This window comes from Haemaphysalis longicornis, unplaced genomic scaffold, assembly GCF_048455015.1.
Source record: "Haemaphysalis longicornis isolate Haplotype H1 unplaced genomic scaffold, Haemaphysalis longicornis Haplotype H1 scaffold_14, whole genome shotgun sequence".
NCBI classification, from domain to species: Eukaryota; Metazoa; Arthropoda; class Arachnida; order Ixodida; family Ixodidae; genus Haemaphysalis; species Haemaphysalis longicornis.
The window spans coordinates 1,368,541-1,386,175 of NW_027526245.1; the positions used below are offsets into that span (position 1 = coordinate 1,368,541).

The 17,635-nt window shown below is 46.6% G+C and overlaps 1 protein-coding gene across 1 annotated transcript in view; it reads left to right on the plus strand.

Annotated features, from left to right (window-relative positions):
* The window catches only part of LOC144165141 (E3 ubiquitin-protein ligase MIB2-like), a 200,039-nt gene that overhangs the window by 137,628 nt on the left and 44,776 nt on the right, over window positions 1-17,635 (plus strand). The window contains exons 6-7 of the mRNA XM_077695244.1: window positions 2,906-3,139; window positions 4,805-4,976. Coding sequence (XP_077551370.1) covers window positions 2,906-3,139; window positions 4,805-4,976 — 406 coding nt within the window. The remainder of the gene's footprint in view (window positions 1-2,905; window positions 3,140-4,804; window positions 4,977-17,635) is intronic.

A 17,635-nucleotide genomic window follows, 5' to 3' on the forward strand; every position in this document is an offset into this window, starting at 1 on the left:
CCGCACCCTCAAGCATCCGACAGCTACCAGTGACAGTGTGAAGAGCTATCACCTCGTCAGACTACAACACCCAGAAATTAGTCGTCCAGTGCGTCCGGGAGGCCCTGGAGAGGCAGCGGGTAGGCGGCGCGAGCCCCTTGGGGCCGAGCGCCGGACGCCTGACCTGAAGCTCCTAGGGCTGGCCCGGATGATGCCATCGGCGCCACCGGACCGTTATTAGTCAATAAAGTCTTTTCTCTCTCTCTCCTTCAACACTGGGGAGGTCGTCACGCTTAACGCGAACGACCACGCGTGATCGTTGGGCACGCTGGTGTCGACGATGGGGCGCAGAGGTACGCGTTGCTTATGATTCTCTGGGGTGGTCTCCTTCCTCGAAAATCTGACGAACTGTTCGCAGATGCTTATAACAGCATCGTGCTCCTAAAGGAAGTCCATCCCCAGGATAACGTCCTTACAGAACTGCGGAAGGATTGCGAAGGTCACGAAGTAATCACTGTCTCCTATTCGAACTCTGGCGGTGCATGTACCCACGGGTGTCATCGAGTGGCCGCCGGTTGTTGGAGTTTGGGGCCCGTCCCATGCTGTATTCACTTTTCTTAGCCGGTCTGCGAGCTGCTCGCTCACTACTGAACTTGCTCCAGTGTCCACAAGTGGCGTTAATTGAGTCCGTCTATGGTTACTGAAAGATGGGCATTCGTGACAGCGTCGACGTCCTTGTTTGCCGCCGCAATATCGTCAGCCGTCGACGGTACTGGGAGCTCTTGAGTGCTTCTGGCTCTAGCAACCTTGACTTCCAATGTTGCTCCCTTTCATTTCCCCGCCACGGACTTGAAGACTACCTCGTTTGGGAGCCTCCATAATCGTGACGGGCGGGTGAAGCATAGGGGGCTGGCGACGGCGAACGTGAAGGATGACTGTTATCAGAATACTGACGCGTGGCAAGGTACTCAACAATCACGATGGGCCATTCGCCAAAACGACGACGGTGGGCGGTCGCTGGGAATCCTGGTAGCCCGATCTCGCGGTAGGGGCAACGTCGATAAACATGCCCTGGCTCACCACAGTGATAGCAGAAGGGCTGGTGGTCCTCGGGCGCCACACTTCGGTCTTGCTAAGTTGCGGACGAGGCGGGAATTCTCGTTGCTGCCAAGAGCCATGAGGTTGCAGTCGGGAGTACGTCGGGGGTGGCACGGTCACCGCGGTGGGCGCGGTGGACATGAGACTGCGGAGGGCAGTTGCGTAATTTATTTAGGGCATACGCTGGTGTCGGGGCTCAGGAGCGGAAATTGCCTGACAAATTTCTTGCCGCACAACATCCGCAACAGAGATGACAGCTGCCTGCGACGGCGTTATTCCTATTCCCCACTTCGCCAACTCCTCACGAGCAACCGAACGGACAAGTTGTCGTTGTCGTCCATAGAGGTTGTTGTCGTCCATAGAGGTGGACAGTGCTGCCGCGGACGAGCTTGGAGGTTCTGGCTCCCCGTTCGGGCATCCTCGCTGCAACTCTCTTGCACAGTGCGCTCGGTGGCAGTTGCGAACCTTAATAAATTGCTGCACAGTACGCTGTGGGTCGCACACAAGGCCTACAAAGAGCTGTTCTTTGATGCCGTGCATCAGATACCGAAGCTTTTTGGGTTCCGACATATCGGAATCCGCGCGCCGGAACAGACGGCCATGTCCTCGACAAACATCACGAAGCTTTCATTTAGCTTTTGTATGCGTACTTCAAGAAGGTTTTGTGCACGGTCTAGACGGTAGCTGCTGGCGAAGGTTTCGCGCACTTCTTGATGGAAGTCGCACCAGGTCTCTAGCCTTCGCTCGCGGTTTTCAAACCATGTCCGTGCCCCGTCCCATAACGAGAAATAGACATTCTTAAGCTTTTGTGCAGGTGTCCACTTGTTCAAATTGGCGACGCGTTCAAATTGGCCCAGCCAGTCATCTACGTCCTCGGAATTGCTTCCGTAAAACATGCTGGGAGTGCCGGGCTGGTGTATCGTCAGCTGAGACGGTAGTGGTAATTGAACCATTACTTCTGGTTCAGAAACCTGGCGCCTTCGTGCGGTGTCACGCAGGCCGCCCTGTTCTTGAGGTAGGCCTAGGTTGTGGTGGCTGCCGCCATTTAAGGGAGGGCAAACGCGGGGTGGTCTCTCATGGCTTTCAGAGGTAGACCTGGGCATCAGACGCTCCTGTACTCAGCTCCTCCTCCAGTGCCACGGCACAACAATTGGTGAAGGCGAGTAGGACAGAAAAAAACAGGGCGTATTTTGGGAATATTGTGCCTGATGGTTGGTAGCAGTCACACCAAGAACACGCGCTCACGAAGGGGCACGTTCTCGTCTTCGCGGCTTAGCCGGTTATGATCTTGCTTGTGATCTCCATGATGATGATTAGAATGATGGAGACCCCCCAGAACGGTGCACCCCGGCTCCGGACGATTGGGGTTCCCAACAGAGAACACTGCGTCGGTGCCGTTTGCGTTCTGGCACTGAAGATACACGTAACAATATATAAATTTTACTTCGGGAATTTTTTTCAAAGCCCTTTTACTCATTCCTTACTTTTGTTTGGTTGATAGGTATTCGCATAATTGCTATCGTTGTTTGTAGATGTGCAATTCTACAAATATTTCTTGGCACAATATTAAAATATAGCAGGCTCTAAACTACCGAAAAATACCTTTAAACAGAGCGATAACCTTATTTTTCGACATGAAGTCTTTGTGTAGACATACGCATAACCGAAGTAAAATGTTGTGGCTTAGTATCTTTAGCAGCTACGTTGAAACAAACTTTTTTCTTGTGCTATTAAAAAATAGTGTTCGTTAGGCTTGTGATGGCTCGACCACCAGATAATGCATGCTTCCACGTCCCGTGAGCCTAATGTGGATGTGCACTCCCTGCAGGAATACCTGCCCGCCTTGGCCAGCGTGTTGTGCGTGGAGCTGACTGGAAGTGGGACGACGACGATGGTGGGGACGGCCATGTGGGCACGGTTATTGTCGTGGAGCACACCTTGGGTGACGACGAAGCATCCAGTTTCTGCGTGTGGGTGCTGTGGGACGGGGGACACCTCAGCAAGTACCGAGCAAGCCGGAGTGGGGCTTGCGACTTGCGACTATATGACAGCGGACCCGTGGGCAAGTGCTATTGTAGTTGTAATGATTATCAAGTAGCTCTATACCCACAAAACCATCGAGATGTGCTTCTCATAAAGCACTATATTCAGAATAGTTATGATTAGCATGCCGAGATTCCTTTCCTAACGGTCTGTCTGAAAAAAAACGTTTTCCTCTACCCGGATATAAACAATTTTTATCGCTTGATGTGCGTATTAAACTGATAATGTCGGGGAGGCAGCTGCGAAAATAACTCATTTTGTAGCTACCGCGTAACCATAGGGACAAAATAGAGACACTGCTACAAGCCTGCTTTCTCAAAGCTAGTTACCACAGCATGCGAAATATGAACCATAAATCTCGAATTCCAAGGAACTCTACGTTGTTTATGGGTGATGAACAAAAAGCTTATCACTGCCGGTGATCAACTAAGGTGGGGAGGCATTCGTTTATTATTTGTCTTTTGGGAGCTGAACGCGGAAACAGTTTACACACACACACACACGCACATACACACACAGGCTCACACACACATGCGCACACACGCACGCGCGCACACAAGCAAACAAGCACGCACGCACACTCGCACACACGCACGAACACACACACCCATGCACACATGCACACAAGCGCACGCACACGCGTACGCACACACGCGCAGGCGAATGCACGCACACACGTACGCACACACACACACACACACTCGCACACGAACACGCACACGCAAGCGCACACACACGCGCGCAGACACGCACAGGCACGAACAAGCATCTACGCACGCCCGCACACACGCACGCACACACATACACACACACACGCCAGCCCGCACGTGCACGCATACACAAACCCACTCACGCAAACACGCACACACGCACACACACCACGCGCACACGCACACAAATTTGCCCACGAACACGCACGCGCACACGCACAAAAAATTCAAGTTGTAAGTCCCTAAACCTTGGTTTGATGGGCTGCAAAATGGGGCGTACATCTAGAACTGGGTAAAAATGGAAACCTCTGCATGTTTATAGGGCATGACACTCTCGCCTGCTACTTCTATTCCTAATAAATTATTGAGAAACCGTCGTGATTGGGCAATTATCTGCTCGTTTGTCATAAAAATATTATTGTATTTTTCTTTGGTGTCTAAGCACACCATTACCTTGTAGTTTCTGAGCTTGTAGTTTGCCGGCCCCTTGTATTTTTGGAGGAAATGTTCGTTTTTCCAGTTTAGGTTGTTTATTGATTGTTTTAACATTTGCAGAAAGCATTAACGCAGAAACTTCTAAAAAAGCTTATAATTTCAGCAATATTACTGATAACGCTTTATAAACTATGAGTGCACGCTAGACAAGCAGGACTACGTATAAAAACTATAGAGATGCTATTAAATTGCTCTAAAGAACTATACAGTATTTCTCGCCCCTAGATCCAGCGATTCAATGTTCCGGTAACAAACCTTATCAACAAAAAAATCATAACTCCTTAGCAATTCCTTTGTTGAGATGAGCTTGAAATCACGCTATCAGCTTTATTATGTTACTGGGCAGGTAGTAGAAAACATGTCAGTATTCAGAATAATATTTTTATTCAAGTTACAGGCACTAAAATGTACCATCCTCATGACTTCTCCATAACACAGCTGTTACGTTATAGCGATACCGTTGGCATTTCTGCGTCCAGGAATCGCCTTTCCCATGGTCACCTGCGACATTTGCAACAAAAAAGGCATCATTGGTACCCGCTGGAAGTGCAGTGTCTGCGTTGACATCGACCTGTGTCACTTGTGTTATATGGGTGACAGGCACGAGCTTGACCATGCCTTCCTTCGCATTGATGCGCCTGGTGCAAGGGGGTAAGTATAGAATATTGGAGTACTCCTCACATCTTTGCTCACACTAAGCAACTGCATATAATTCTTAGTCCATTTTTGGAATGTTAGTTCAAGTTACCACAACTTAAAAATATAGTTATTCGCAGGGCTGGGCAGAGATATTTCAAAATGTATTCTGGAATACAGATATCGCGATACTTGCGCTGGGCGCCTAAAATACAGATACTAAGATACACGTAAATTAGAATTAATGGGTTATTTCTGAGATACTTGCGCAATTTGCAGAAAAAAGTATTTGGAATACAGATACAAGACACGGATACAGACACTGCAATACTTTTGTTATTTCGGCGACGTCAGGTCCTAAAAGACATTTACAATACTAACACAAATACAAACTATGTATACATACATGACAGGGTATAACTGACGTGCAGGTACTTGCAAGCAGTAGTGAACAAATCAAAGAAAAGAACAGCAACTAAAAGTAAATGCAAAAAATGCAAATTAAATGCAAAATAATAATCGGTTGCTCCTCCTGGTTGTTTCCTCGGGTAAATAAATAAAAAACGAGAAAAACCGAATGTATACCGCGTACAAATATTAGCGAGTGAAATGCACAACACCGAAAGTGGAAATGTACAAGCCCGTTCAAAGCAAATGTGCCCGCTTACATTCAGATGTATGTTGAAGTTTCACGTCGACGTCCTCGAAACCGAAAGTACTTTTCCGCAAAGCTTGCATTCTGCTTTGAGAGTTGTACCAGTTGACTCGTTTTCCAAGGGTTAAAAGAACGTGCCACCAAGGATAGACCGTGCTTCACGGCCTTCAGCGGCCGCCATCGTTCGCCACCGACGAAAGCAACGGTCAACACGCCAGTAATCCATGTTTTCCACAGCCGGCCCTTAAACAGACCATGTTGCCCGATCCGCCCCAGTGCGTAAACACCAAATTAAGTGTCGACGAAATCTCTTGTACATCTAACACGCCGCTTCCTGGAAGTTCACGCCCATTCCGCAGTTCGACGGAACGACGCATGCGCTTTAGAGGGATCGGGCGCGGGGCGACGTGTGGCTATCGCCATCGCGCGAAACGCCGCACTCACTGACACCGCAATGAGCGGCGACGAAGCTCTTTGTAAGTACGCCCTCCCAATTTTTATTATAAAGGGAGTATCGACCGTTTGGTTAATCAGAGCTACAACCAACACATGCGCCTTGGGGTTGAAATTATCTACCCGGCTGCCTAATCGCCGCCGCGTCCGAATTGTCTAGGCTAACACTGCCGCCCACAGAAGAAAGCCAGGCGGTGTGGCACCAACCTAAAAAAAGCCGACTTCTTATGAGACAAGAAAAGGAATGTAACGAGATACTTTTCGGCGCTGGAGTATCGCGATATAATCGATGCACCGTAAAAGTATTTCACTACCGAGATACAAATACATTTTGAAATGTATTTCGATACTGAAGTATAGTTACTCCAAAGTATCTTTGAGATACTATCGCGATATCCTAGTATCGCGATACTGTCCAGCATGCTGTTTGAGCAGGATGGAGTCCAGCTAGGCAGTGACCGATTGAAACCGCCTAGGCAGCATTCCAGAGTATGGGTTGTGTTACCCAGCACCTGAGGGATGGGCTCATAGTTACCAAAAAATGATTGCGTTGCTTGAAGAATTATCTGTTGTGTGTAACGTTTGGACAGTCGCTTACGGCCAAGAGGTATGCCATAAAAGATTGAGAGATCTTGTGCAGCCTGAAGTGGGTAGACTTCATTTCTGCGATACAATTATGGTCCATGTATTGGGTGCCGTGGGTGGAGTGGCACCCAATATGTCGTCTCTATCGATGACAACAGCAAAATGTCGTCTCTATCGATGACAACGGTGAAGAATTCGGGTTAGATGCGGCCGTAGCATTTGGTAAGGAGCTACGAAGAGAAAATATGAAGCATACAGGCAAGAAAAATGAATGCTTGTGCATCGGAAACCAGAAATCATGTGGCAGCAAAATGGTTTCGGTTTGTTCCCCGCAGTATGACAGGAGGACAGAAACGGTGCCAACAGGAGGGGGTATGTTGTTTGTTGTTGTTGCTTATTGTTTATTGACAAATGGCAAAACAACGCCCAATAGCGGCGTTCAACAGCATTCAATAGTAGTTTAACGGCCCGAGAATACGGCACATAAAGGCATTGTATTCGTGTCTACCGCGAGAAATTGGGTAATTGGTTCTGTGACACCCCTGGAGAAAGCCTGGAAATGTGAAACCAGTTTACGTTCCTCTTTGGTAGGGGATAACAGCCTTGTAAAGAGATAGAAACACAAAGGCTCAAATGCCTATACGAAAAGTGAATTGAACCTTTCATAATAAATACGCAGCGAATAAAATATAAAACGCTGTGCATAGAAATGCGCAGTGTTTTGAGAAAAAAAAAGGCAAACCCTGTTTCCCGTCCTAGGTAAACAGTGTATTTTGGGTAGTGTGCTATGCTTGTAGAATAGACTGAGCTGATGCCGTGCATAAAGCTGCATAGACTAGCGTACAATTTTTAGGCGGTGGCACGCCTTTAGCTATATATCTTTAAAGGAGGTTATAGTGTCTTCAAATTCCTAGTTTCGCATCCGGAAGGTGGAATTCTTAGAAATTGAAGTATCTTGTGGTGACACTGTTCCTGCTTGCCGTATCGCATCATCACTGGAGTGTACACTGCTCCACGTTGTCGGGGACAATGAATTCTAACGAGGTGTTGGAGAGCTGTTTCTACCGCAGTCAAATCCTTAGCCAAAGATAGATGCGAATGTGAGGAGAATTTTAAGTGAACAAAATGTGGAGTACAATGAAATTTACCCCAATACGGCCGGCGAATATCCATTCCGTTGAACCGCAAATGACTCAGTACGTGCCGAAGAACTACACACAAATATCACATTCAGTGATGAGCCAGCGTACACTTGAAGTATTTCGTTTTACTTGTATTTAAACTAAGCCTATTCTTGTATAACCAATCACGAAAGTTGATTAAATAGGCATTGACCATATTTTGAAGCGCCGGTAATGGACAGGAAGAGAAGAAAATATTAGTGTCATCAGCGTACATTAGCAGATCGGGAGAGTTATGTATGCCGGCTAGGTCTTTTATATATGTAATGAATATTAACGGCCCTAGTACTGATCCGTGTGGGGCAACATGCTTAACCAACGATATATCAGAGGATATATTATTTGTTCGAATATAGTGGGACCTATTACTCAGATAACTCCGCAATAGGCTCAATGCAATAACTCGAATCCCATAGTTACAAAGTTTCTTAAGAAGGGTCTTATGGTGAACGCAATCAAATGCCTTGCAAAAATCTAAAAATAGGCCAAGTTTTCGTTTTCAATAGAATCTATTATTTTGTCTTTAACAAATAACAGTGCTTGTTCTGTGGTCTTATTTTTTGGGAACCCATATTGTTAATCAACAATTACAATGTATTTGTGCAGAAAATCGGTGATGATGATGATGGTTTAGGTTTAATGGGGCAAGGCCGACATGGGCAAAGAGCGCCAAACACAAAGTTATTTGATGAGGAATGAAACCGAATAAACTCCGTTAATGACTATGAGCAGCGCTGGTGTAAAGGGCCATTGTGAAGAACATGAGTGGTTAAAAGATAAATAAGGTGGCTGGTGTATAAGACCAGTGGTAAATCTATGGGTGGTATGAGATGAGTTGTAAGAAATTAACTGCTGATAGGAACTTAAAGGTGCGCTGAACAGAAAACATGGCATCGTCTCCTAAGAAGTATGACGGGTGTGGTGGAATATGTCGTGTGTGTAGTTGTGGGAACTGTTTGCGTCGTGTAATGTCGAGTGCCGTACATTGTATGAGGATGTGGATCACGGATAGGGCCTCTCCGCACCTGCTGCACAGAGGTCTTGGAGATTCAGTGAGCAGGTGCCAATGAGTTGCAGGTGTGTGCCCTATCCGTAATCTAGTCAAGGCGACTTCAGTGTATCTATTACGTGTGTAGGTTGTGTATGGTCCTTAGTGTGGTTTTATTACATGTAACGTGTTGTCTGTTTGTTCGCTCCAGTGTGTTTCCAACGTTGTGCGGAGTTGTTGTCTGATGTGTGGTTTCACGTCGATTTAGGGTAATGTGGTTATATCTACTGTATTCAAGAGTGAAGCAGAAGCAGCCATTCGAACCGCTGTTTCATTCCCGGCGATACCACAGTGGCCAGGGACCCAGCAAAGGACGAGTTCAAATTTGTGGACATACACAGACGTAATACCTTTGATGATAAGATTTAGAACGTGATTTTTTGAAGACTTCATTGACGACAATGCCCGCACAACACTGAGGGAATCTGTATAGATATTGGATTGTGGGATGTAGCGTTGAAGTATATAATTAACAACAAGAAGTACACCTTAAGCCTCTGCCGTAAAGATACTTGTATTACTGTTAAGAGTTATCCTGACAATAGGAACTCTCGTGACAATAGGGCGGGGCCCATGCGCCGCGCAGGACGCCGTTGTGTAGGATTTAAACGTATCCGCATAAAATTCAGAACACTAATACTTCTGCTGCAAATACAAGAAGTGCCGCAGAATCGCACATGTGGGAGCTCGGTCTTTATCTAAATGTATGAAAGAAGTGTCGCATGATACAGGGCGGAGATGCCATGGTGCTATAAAATCCGTTAAAGAACTTTGGATTGTAATAAAAAGGAGACAGCAAGCTCTGACGCTTCCTCTCTAACTCTGTAAGAGAAGGGCGCAGAGAACGATGCTCGATTTAAATTGAGTTCAGTCATCGACGTATCATGAAAAACTGATTTAAAGGGATGGCGAAGCATGGATGAAATTTTAAAAGCTTTAAGGAGATCTGTGTATGCTCGCTGACGTTGTAGGTTCCATTTGTTGCACTCTACATACAGGCTTTCAACTGGACTAGTCCGGAAGGCACCACACGCCAAGCGGAGCCCTAGATTTAGCACAGGGTCGAGCATTCTTAAGGATATTTTAGTGGCTGACCCATAAAAAATGCTACCATAGTCCAATCGTAAACCTATCAAGCTGGTAAAACACGTAAAGAAGTTGTTTGTCAGCAACAACAGAGATGTGTGAGAGAACCTGCAGGATATTCATTGTTTTTAAGCATTTATGTTTTAGTTGTTTTATGTGTTGGATGAATGTGAGCTTTTCGTCAAAGATAATACCTAAAAACGTGTGTTCCTTTTTGACAGGAATCGAGACACCATTGAGTTAAATGTCAGGATCCGGCTGGATGCCACGCCTCTTGGGAAACAAAAAACAAGTTACTTCCCTGGAAAAAAATAAAACCGTTGCTATCTGCCCAGCCAGCTAGCCTGTTAACACCAAGCTGGACTTGGCGCTCGCCGACACAGAGGTTACAAGACTTACAGGATGATTGTACGTCGTCTACATAAATTGAGCAGAAAATCGACAGTGGCCATGCCGTCCTAAGGGAATTCATTTTCACAATAAAAAAGGTGCAACTTAAAATTATACCTTGTGGCACACCATTTTCCTGCACATGAACCCTAGAAAGTGCAGTTCCAACTCGCACGCGAAACGTTCTTTCAAATAGGTAACTGCAAAGCGTGTTCATCATATTACCCGACATGCCAAAGGACATCAAATCGCTGAGGATGCCGTACCGCCTTGCAGTATCGTACGCCTTTTCAAGATCAAAGAATACTGTCATACAGTACCGCTTGTGCAGGAAAGCGTCTTTGATATATGACCCTAACGCAACGAGTTGATCGTTCGTAGATCGCCCCGCCCTAAAGCCTACCTCGCAGCTCTCGAGAAGACCGTTGTACTCTAAGAACTACACGAGTCTCCTGTTGACCATCCTCTCGAAGAGCTTACACAGGCAGCTTGTCAGGGCAATGGGACAATAACTGGCGGAAGAGGAAGGCTCCTTCCCTTCCTTTAGGACAGCCACTACTATGACCTCCCTCCAAGAGCGTGGAATGTGCCCTAAAAGCCATATTTTATTGTATAGGTGTAAGAGTGTTTCAAGAGTGTCTGGGTGTAGGTGTTCTATCATAAGGCATCTAATTTTATCTGCGCCTGGAGCTGAAGGTTTGCAAGTGCTTAGGGCAGCGCTCAACTCATAGAGAGAGAATTCAGAGTATTAAGAAGTATTTGATCTGTCTTTGTCTTGTAAGGGCTTTTTTCTGCATATGTTCTGCATTTAATGAAAGTGTTCGTGTAGTTTGCTGAACTGGACACGTGTTCGAAGTGTTATGCAAGTGTATTAGCCTGGTCTTTCAGTGTGTCCCCTGTTGTGTTAACCAGGGCTGTGTGTCCTTTGTCCTTTGAGCTTGCGTATACGTGTCCAGACTTTGTGTGTGTCCATGTATGAATTATTGAATGTCAAGAAGGTGTGCCAACTCTCTCGTTTTGCCTCACGGCGCACACGTTTTCCGAACGCCTTGGCCCGTTGGAAAAGAATAAGGTTACCCGACGTGGGGTACCAACGAAGGATACCCCACGCCTTGTTCTGGGCCTCTCGCGTCCGCCTACAGTCCTAATTCCACCACGGCCTCCTCTGGTTGCACGGGGCACCAGAGGCGTGGGGAATGTACTTTTCGGCGGTGTCAAGGATGTGCACCGCGAGAAGTTGGGTACCTTCTTCAATGTGTAGGTGTCCTATGGATTTGTGGTGTAGTTTCGATGTCTCTGTAAATATGTTCCAGTTAGCTCGTGCTTCATTGAACCTGTTATGGGAAGATGACCTGTTTGGGCCTTTACCTATATATGTTAGGGAAGTGGGGAAGTGGTCACTGCCATATGGGTCAGTGCCCACTTCAACTCATGACATGGAAAGAGAATTGCCGAACCAATAGTCAAGTCATTATTTGTGAATGTATTGTGTCCTATGTATGGTATGAAGTCTGTTTCTTGTTGAAAAGGCATGCTCCAGAGGTTGTTAAAAACTTCTCTATCAGGCGACCTCGAGCATCCGTGTGAGAAGAGCCCCAAAGAGAATTGTGTGCATTGAAGTGGCCTGTTAGTATGTATGGTTCAGGCAGCTGGTCGACCAGCGCCTCAAAGTCAGAGCTAAGGAGTGCAAGATCAGGAGAGATGTAGATGGAGCATACCGTTATCAACCTATTAGATAATATTGTTCGAATGGCTACAGCCTCAAGGACCGTGTTCAAGGTGACATGGTTGCATGCTAAGCATTTGCGGTCGCGTATGGCCATACCGCCATAGTAATATTTATGCCAACCCTGTCCTTTCTGTATACCAGGTACCTATTCACCAAATTTCTCTGCTTGGAATTCAGATATATTTCCTGGACACACAATAAACTTGGCTTATTGACATGCAGAATATCATGCACGTCGTCAAGATTATTCAGAAGGCGTCTGCAGTTCCATTGAACTATGTTTTCTCTTCCCAATATGATGCGTTAGAGCTACTGGTGTGTAACTATTTACGTAATGTCTTTTGGGGCTTGCACTCTTGGGAGGGGCTTTTTTACCTTCTCTGGATGTTTAGATGGAGGGACCCGCTCCATCCGCTGCAAAGCAGACAGGAAAGGTCCCACATCCACCTCATCATCAGATTTTGAATGGGTACCCGGCGTACCGGAACCCCTAACTTGGCACCCTTTGCGGTGCCCTTCGTTTTGGCCGCGACCGCCGAGGGCGTCAGGAGCGCCCGGGGTGGCACAGGCGGTGTGCCGGAGGTCGGAATTGCTGCGGTTTCTTCAGTCTCCATCTCCGCCCAGTCCTCCCGTGTGCTTCGCGCCGGTGGAGAGTAGGAAACGGCGGGTGCGGCAGCATCACCACCAGACGTGGATGCCACCACAGCCGCTGCTGGCTCAGCGAACGGTGCAGAGGCGGTTTGGGCTACAAGAGGCTACCCAGGAGGGGGGGGGGGGCGCCGTGGGCGGCACAAATTTCGACTCTCGGTACTGGGTCCCCGCCGTAACAAGACGCCGCTCCGCCCCCGGGCGAGCTGCGTCGGCGTACCTCCCCAGGGGCAAAGAGGCGAACCTCTTTCGCACCTCTGGGAAGGTGATGTTTTCAGTGACTTTGAGTTGATTGTTTTCTTTTCTAATTGTAACTTTTCATATTTTCTGGAGTAAGCCACATGTGGACTCTGGCAGTTTAAGCAAAGAAATTGTTGAACGTTTCAGTTGTCGGATGGGTGGTCGTGCTCAGCGCATTTTGCGCAGGTAAGTTGGCCTCGACAGGAGCTTGTGTCGTGCCCGAACCGGTGGCACTTGAAACAGCAGCACGGCTTCGGGATGTACGGCCGGAGTGAACATCGCATGTAAGCTGCGTTGATGAATTCTGGAAGCGTGGACTTGTCAAAGGTTGGGATGAGGGTATTTGTCGGTATTTGTTTATGGTCTCTGGAGATGTTTATGCGCCTAACCGTTGTTACGCCCTAACTACGAAGGCCCTCCAGCAGGTCAGCTTCAGATTCATTTAGTAGGTCATACTCGGAAATCACGCCCTAGGAGCTGTTTAGGCTGCGGTGGGGCGTGACTCGGATTGGCAGATCGGCGATGCTGGTTTGAGCAAGTTTATTGGCCTGATCCTAGCTACTGACCTCTACGGGAATTTCACCGGTTCGATGTTTTTTGGCCTTATACACCCTCCAACAGTACCGTCAAGAAACTTTGAAATGAGAAATACCGACTGTAAAGCAAGAGGTTTTGATTGGTCTACAGATTCCATCACGATGAAGCGAGGATTGTTGTTGTTTCGGAGGACTCAAGTCAGGAAGTTGCGGAAAAAAATCTTCGGTGCGGCCCCTCTTCGGTGGCCGATTACTTTTGGGTTGGGGTTTTGAAAATACCATATAGCATAGTATAGAAGCAGGGTACGGGGGTACTTCTTCGCTCGGGTTACCCTGATACCGAGAAAGGTTCCGGAGCTCCCTGGCTTGTAAACAGACAGGGAGCCCATCCGCCGGAGCTTCCCCTGGGCTCCGACGGCCACCGTTTGAGGTTTTTGACCCTTCACCTTAAAATACACCGCCACTATTGCTTCCAGCATATGTTTGGGGGCTCGGGGTTCATGTGGTCGCTAACACCGTCACCAAGATTGCTCAAGGTGCCCCTTGCAGGGTGCAGGAAATCGGCTATAGTAGAATTGATAATACCTTAAAAAAATTTTACAACACAGGGAGAACGGAAATTGGTCGGTAACTTGAGAGTTCATTTATATTGCCTTCTTTATGTACTGGAACGGCTCAGGCCAATTTTGAGGTTTTCAGGAAAAACACCAGTTGACAGCGTTAAATTTGCAATGTGTGACAAGACATCGCATATAACGCAGCAGACGTGCTTTAACGGAATCACTTTTATATTATGGTACACGCAGATACGTCATTTTTTAAAGAAGGGATCAATGTAGCTACTTCTTGAGGAGTTTTGGGCGCGAGTACTATACAATTTAGTAAGGGAGTGGTTGGGCACAGTGAGCTGTTTACAGGAGTTTGCGTGATATATTTTGGAGAAGCAACAATAATAAAGTAGTCATTCAGGGCGCTTGATAGCTCGCGACCAGTTAATTTACATTTCCTGTGATGATATTATCAAGTTGCATACATTTGGTTTTACTGATCAAGTTGCTGACCTCTGGCCAAACTTTACGACTATCATTTTGAATGGGGGAGAAAGTTTTCACATAGTAGTCATATTTCGCGTTCTTTAGATATTTGTTGAGTTTATTTCGATATTTTTTATGCTCTGCAAGTAGCGTTAGATTTCTGCTGTTGAAAAAATCGTGATACATGTTATTTTTCTTTCTTATCCTTGAGTAAAGTGATTGGTTCATACAAGGCTTCTTAAACTTCTTAGGAATAATGTTTCTTTCAATTTGTGGGAAGGCGGTGTTATATTGGGTTATGAACATATATATGAAAGCAGAATATGCTGAATTGACTTCCGTGATCTTGTATATATCTCCGAAGATCTTGTATATCTTCGATTTGTTTATGAAAGTCGTTGAGCGCAAGATCATTGAAATCTCTTATCATATGGGTAACAGTGTTTGTTATGTCATTTATTTTGCGAGGTAGAAGCAAATTATCGGCAAAGGGTGAATAATATCGGAAGATGTTGCACCAGACTCAGTGTGCGGAAGCTGTACATTGGAGATACAAACGTTAATTAATGTGGCCGTGTTGCAAGTTATTCTAGTCGGTAAAGTGATATAATTAATACATGCATACGTGGAAAGGAGACTCTGCGATTCTCTTGCATGAGCGGCGTCCGATAATAGGTCAATGTTTAGGTCACCCACTAAAATGAAGGGTAGCTTAGTGGAGTCGAGGAAAGGGGAAAGGCTTTCCAAGAAATTGAAGAATTGTGATTTGTTACCCTGAGGGGGTCTGTACATACAACAACGATTATATTCTTGAGAGATATAGCTAAATTTCAACATTGGGATTTGTGACTGTAACATCGCCAATCACAGAATTTCAGTGACATTTTTTAACATATACAGCAACCCCTCTCCCTCTTTCATGGAGGTGGGATAAACCATTGTAAACATAGTTAACGAAGGAGCCCACATCGTTGTTAGTGCCAAACCATGATTCTGAGAAAAGCATAACGTCGAACTCAACCGACAGTGACCCAAGTGATAAATCAACCTCGTCTCGCTTGTTTTTCAAGCTACGAATATTAACATAGAAGGCTGAAAACAATTTTTATTGACACTGCTAAAGCTAGAATTAGAGTGATCGGTTTCGTATCTAATGCAGGCAGGTGGAAAATACATGGTGACAACTGAGGGGTGACGAGCATGCTGCAAAAGTCACATCCCTATTTCGTCATCTTGGCCAGATGAGACAAGTCCTGTATCCTCACAGCTTCCATTTGTTCGTCTTTCCGCGCAAAAGACTCTCCTCCGCTCGTCCAGACAAATTTCCATGCCACTTCCTTTTTGCGGGCAATAGCGGCACCAAGCAGCTGTTTGTTGGCCTGAGTAAGATGCTCCTTAACGTACACTGCGTTGGCTTGAGATAAGCCGAGCTGCTTAGTTGTGATCTTCTGCTTCCTATCCTTAGCAGTAAGCGCGTGGCGCTTGTCTCTCTAGACGAAGCGAACCACGATATGAGATGCAACGCATCTCTTTAACTCGCCTTGTCCCGCGTCGTTGTCGCGGCGTAGTCCGCATCCCTGCCCCATTCTCCTCGCCGCGCAGCTTGCGCTCGGCCGCGCTCACTCTCGTCGCCGTGCCAGCTGTGCGTTAGCGCGCAACCTGCACTCGGTTAAAAATTTACACCATCTTCCCGCGAGGGGAACCATGCGGTAGATAGAAGCATCGGGGGTGAACATCCTCCGTAAATAGGATACACAACAACAGCAATCCACGCGCTGACATCGCTACATAACGGAAACGCAACGGCAACCCCCCATGCGTTGCATCTACCCCATGGTTCCCCTCGCGAGAAGATGGTGTAAATTTTGGTCTCGCCTGGCTTCGCGTTCGGATTCGGTGACACATGTCAATGTTGTGGCTAGAAACGGGCTCTTTGAGAACGTCGCCGTTTTTTTGACAACTTCATGAGCATTATCGTCTGAGCTGGTGCCCTTTATTTGCGAGTTATTTAGCATTGTGCACTGCTCCAGCTCAACTCTCCGCGTTACGCGCTTGTTTTTGTTTTGAAGGGCTTCATTAGTTTCGAACAGATCAGCTATTTCCTGTCGAAGTGCCTTCAGGTCGGCACCGATCGCTTTGGTTTCGTCACATGCATCACTACAAAACTTAACACTGCCTTTCACGCTCCGCAACTCCGTTCTCATTTGTCGTTTGAACTCTTCAAGAGCCTTCATAATCTGCTTAGCATTGCCAGCCATTCTCGAAGGTTACATGCACAGTCACTGGCAAAGTTAAAGTTTGGAAGCATTGTGAAGCAATTTAACAAGGGGATACTCTTTCACCAACGCCAAAGTCTTATTTGCACAGAACATATAGGTTAGCGAACTTGGAGACCGCTTTCGCACCTTTACCAAACTGAGCAGCCGCCCGTTATGCCGTTCCTTACAAAGGCAGCCGATGGTAGCCTCCTACGCTGATTGGTGGGCGATGAGGCGATGCTCAAAGTAGCGTTGGAAGCGCTCAGCTTACCATCATAAAAGAAATAAAAAACATGCAGGCATTCAAGAGTGTCTTTACGCCACAAAGCACATTGACACCCATTTCTGGCGGCACTTCAGATGCATGCCGGTCATCTTTGGTCGCTAATAGATGACTTAGACTGATAGGCAATGAGACGATGATATTAACCCTTGCTAAAATTTCAGCGGCCAAAGATATTTTGCGTTTCTTTTTTGGTAGGCTTGGGAGGATATCTAGATCACCCTCACATTAGTGTTGAGAGCATCAGATGTTCTGCGAAGTGGCCGGGTCACCGAGGAACAAAGTCGTTTCCACGTCTTAAACGCACTCTTTGCATTTATCACGAACCGGTATTCTTCGAGCATAGGAAAAAAGATATCGGTGAGCCCTCCGTTGTTAGCTTAAAATGAGTAGCGAACGAAAGGCCTTCGAGGCACACAAATTTTTAGGTTTGTGTGATATTTTCAATGGAACAATGAAAGGTATGAGCGGTTCTGCGCTAGCCGAATGGCATGCGAACCTACTCGACGGTACATAATTGGGTAGTGGTGGCGGCTATAATTTCTTAA